General features: G+C 59.2%; 1 protein-coding gene across 1 annotated transcript in view; it reads right to left on the reverse strand.

Moving 5' to 3' along the window:
- The window catches only part of PADI4 (peptidyl arginine deiminase 4), a 41,083-nt gene that overhangs the window by 9,341 nt on the left and 29,442 nt on the right, over positions 1-2,300 (reverse strand). Inside the window, exon 10 of the mRNA XM_008048251.1 lies at positions 1,524-1,631. Within this exon, the coding sequence (XP_008046442.1) occupies positions 1,524-1,631 (108 nt within the window). The remainder of the gene's footprint in view (positions 1-1,523; positions 1,632-2,300) is intronic.

The following is a 2,300-nucleotide window of genomic DNA, read 5'->3' on the forward strand; positions in this document are numbered from 1 at the left end:
CACTGCACTCCAGTCTGGGCGACAGAGTGAGACTCCAACTCAAAAAAAACCCCAAAACCATCCTGGAGAAGAAACGCACAGGGTGCTGTGGTGGGAGGGCAAGAGGCTGGGTGAGATCTCTCCTTCAGCCTCGGGAAGGCCTCATTGGGTAGGGCATCCAAGCTGAGACCTGGAGATGGAGAACCGGAATAGCACACCAGGCAGAGGGAACAGCATACGCAAAGGCGGTGAGGAAGCCTTGGACGAATTTGAAGAAGGAAGGGGTGGGGGAGGGACAAAGCAGGTGGGGTCAGAGCCTGGTGACAAGGGCAACTTTCGCTCCAGTTCTTTTCCTTCTGAGTGAGTTGAGTCAGAACACGTGGCTGTGCTCAGCCAAGGGCCCAGGCAGCCTCCCTTCCTCCCAGGCTGCCTGTGTCTGTCCAGCAGGACTCCTGATGCCAAAGAATCTGGCCTTTGTCACATCGGAGCCTCAGAGCAGGAGACCCGGCCACTGAACAGGTGGGCCTGGGACCAGCATGAGGAGGGTGGAGTCCCAGCGGTGACTGCTGGTTTATCCCGAAGCCCCCAGAACAGGGTTCACTTGACCAGGGCGACAGCCATCGTGGGTCCAGCCACATCTCTGTACCTCTGCCACTTGGTGTGGGGCTTGGCCGGGAGGCTGTGAGACTCAGGGCAGGGGAGTGTCATTCCGAAGCTTCCCGTGTGGGCAGGGCTGCCTCTCCTCCCTTGGGCACAGATGCCCCTGGAAAATCCTTCATCCCAGCAAACCCTGTGCTCCACTCTCCTTTCTCCTGGGTGTCTCCAGTCCAGGGGCTGCCAGGCCTGGGTCTTCCTGGAAGGGCAGGGAAGCAGGACAGGAAGAACCAGACGAACCTGGCTTGAATTCCAACGTCTCCACTCGGAGCCTCAGTTTCTCCGTCTATAAAATGGGCCCATGGATAGCATCTCCGTAAAAGGTCATCAAACTCAGTGAGTCAGTGCAAGCAAAGATCTCGGCATTGACACAGAACGCACACTCAGTAAGCGCAACCATTAGGATGTGTTATCATAATTCTGTGCTGAGTTTGCATCAACCTGTCGTGCGAGTCCAGCACGACTCACCAACATGTTGCTTCCCTCCCCCACATGGGGAGAGATGGTGACTGATAAAGTCACACCCACGAAATGACCACTGGTCCGGAAACCCCCCACATCCCAGAGGAAGCCCCAGAAGGCCAGGCCCCGCCCACAGGGAGCCTCCAGCTGGCCATGAGGCGGCCCTAGTCTGACCCCATCCCAAGAACATCTCGCAGCACAGGGATGCCCAAGCCTGACCCACCTCCTCCAGGCTCACCTTGAGGACAAGCTGAGCTCAGGGTGATAAAGGCTTTGGGAAATCAAGAGATCTTATCTCGGGAATGACACTGCTGACAAGCCCCACCCAGACACTGGGCTGCTCAGTGCAGGGGTGGGGAGGGAGGCTTACAAGGAGAGGCCCTAGGCAAGGGGGCTTCAGGGGCTGTGCCCCCCACCCCTGTGGGTACCATCATGCGTTTGACGGGGAAGTCCTTCAGGCCTCTGTTCCTCGGGGAATCAAAGACCACGGGCAGCGTTTTGTGCGGAGCCTGGATGTAGCCGATCTCCATTTCATCCTACAGAAGAGAGCAGACGGGAGGCTGGTGGACGGAGGCTGTCTGAGAGGAAGCTGTAGTGCCTGCTGCCTGGGTTTTGGTGCCCGGCGCCAGATGGGGGACGCATTCTCACCCTTGCAGTCAAGGGCACGTTTCCATGAGATGTTCGACCCAGCAGAGCGGAGCAGAGCTTGTCAATCTGTATCTCCCAGGGCACCGAGGGCTGGGGGACGGCATGAGTGAGCCCCCTCCCTCCTGCTCTGGGTGGGGCCTGGGCTGGCGCTGGGGAACCCCGATGAGTAGAACCTGTACCCCTCTTCCAGAGTACCTCGAGGTGAGAGAGCCAGGGAAGCGGGCAGGATGGGGGTGCAGGGCCTGGGGAGACACAGAGAAGGGACGGAGACAGGCCAGAGAAGGCTTGGGGGGCTACTGAGGCCTGGAGGTGAGGGAAAGTACCCCCCTGCCTTTGCCCCATAGGAGGGCAGGCAAGGCTGGGCCTCAGCCATGAGGGGGATGCCCAGGGAGATTTCAGAAATGAATCTGGTGCAAATTCTGCCTCCTGGGGGGCAGCTGCGACGCTGGACGTCATCACAGCTACACATCTCTAGCAGGTTGAACCGCGTGAAAAATGGTGCAGCCGGGCTTGGTGGCTCAGCCTGTAATCCCGCGCCTTTGGGAGGCTGAGGTGAG

Source organism: Carlito syrichta, unplaced genomic scaffold (assembly GCF_000164805.1).
Source record: "Carlito syrichta isolate Samal-C Ts95f unplaced genomic scaffold, Tarsius_syrichta-2.0.1 Scaffold123281, whole genome shotgun sequence".
Classification (NCBI taxonomy): domain Eukaryota; kingdom Metazoa; phylum Chordata; class Mammalia; order Primates; family Tarsiidae; genus Carlito; species Carlito syrichta.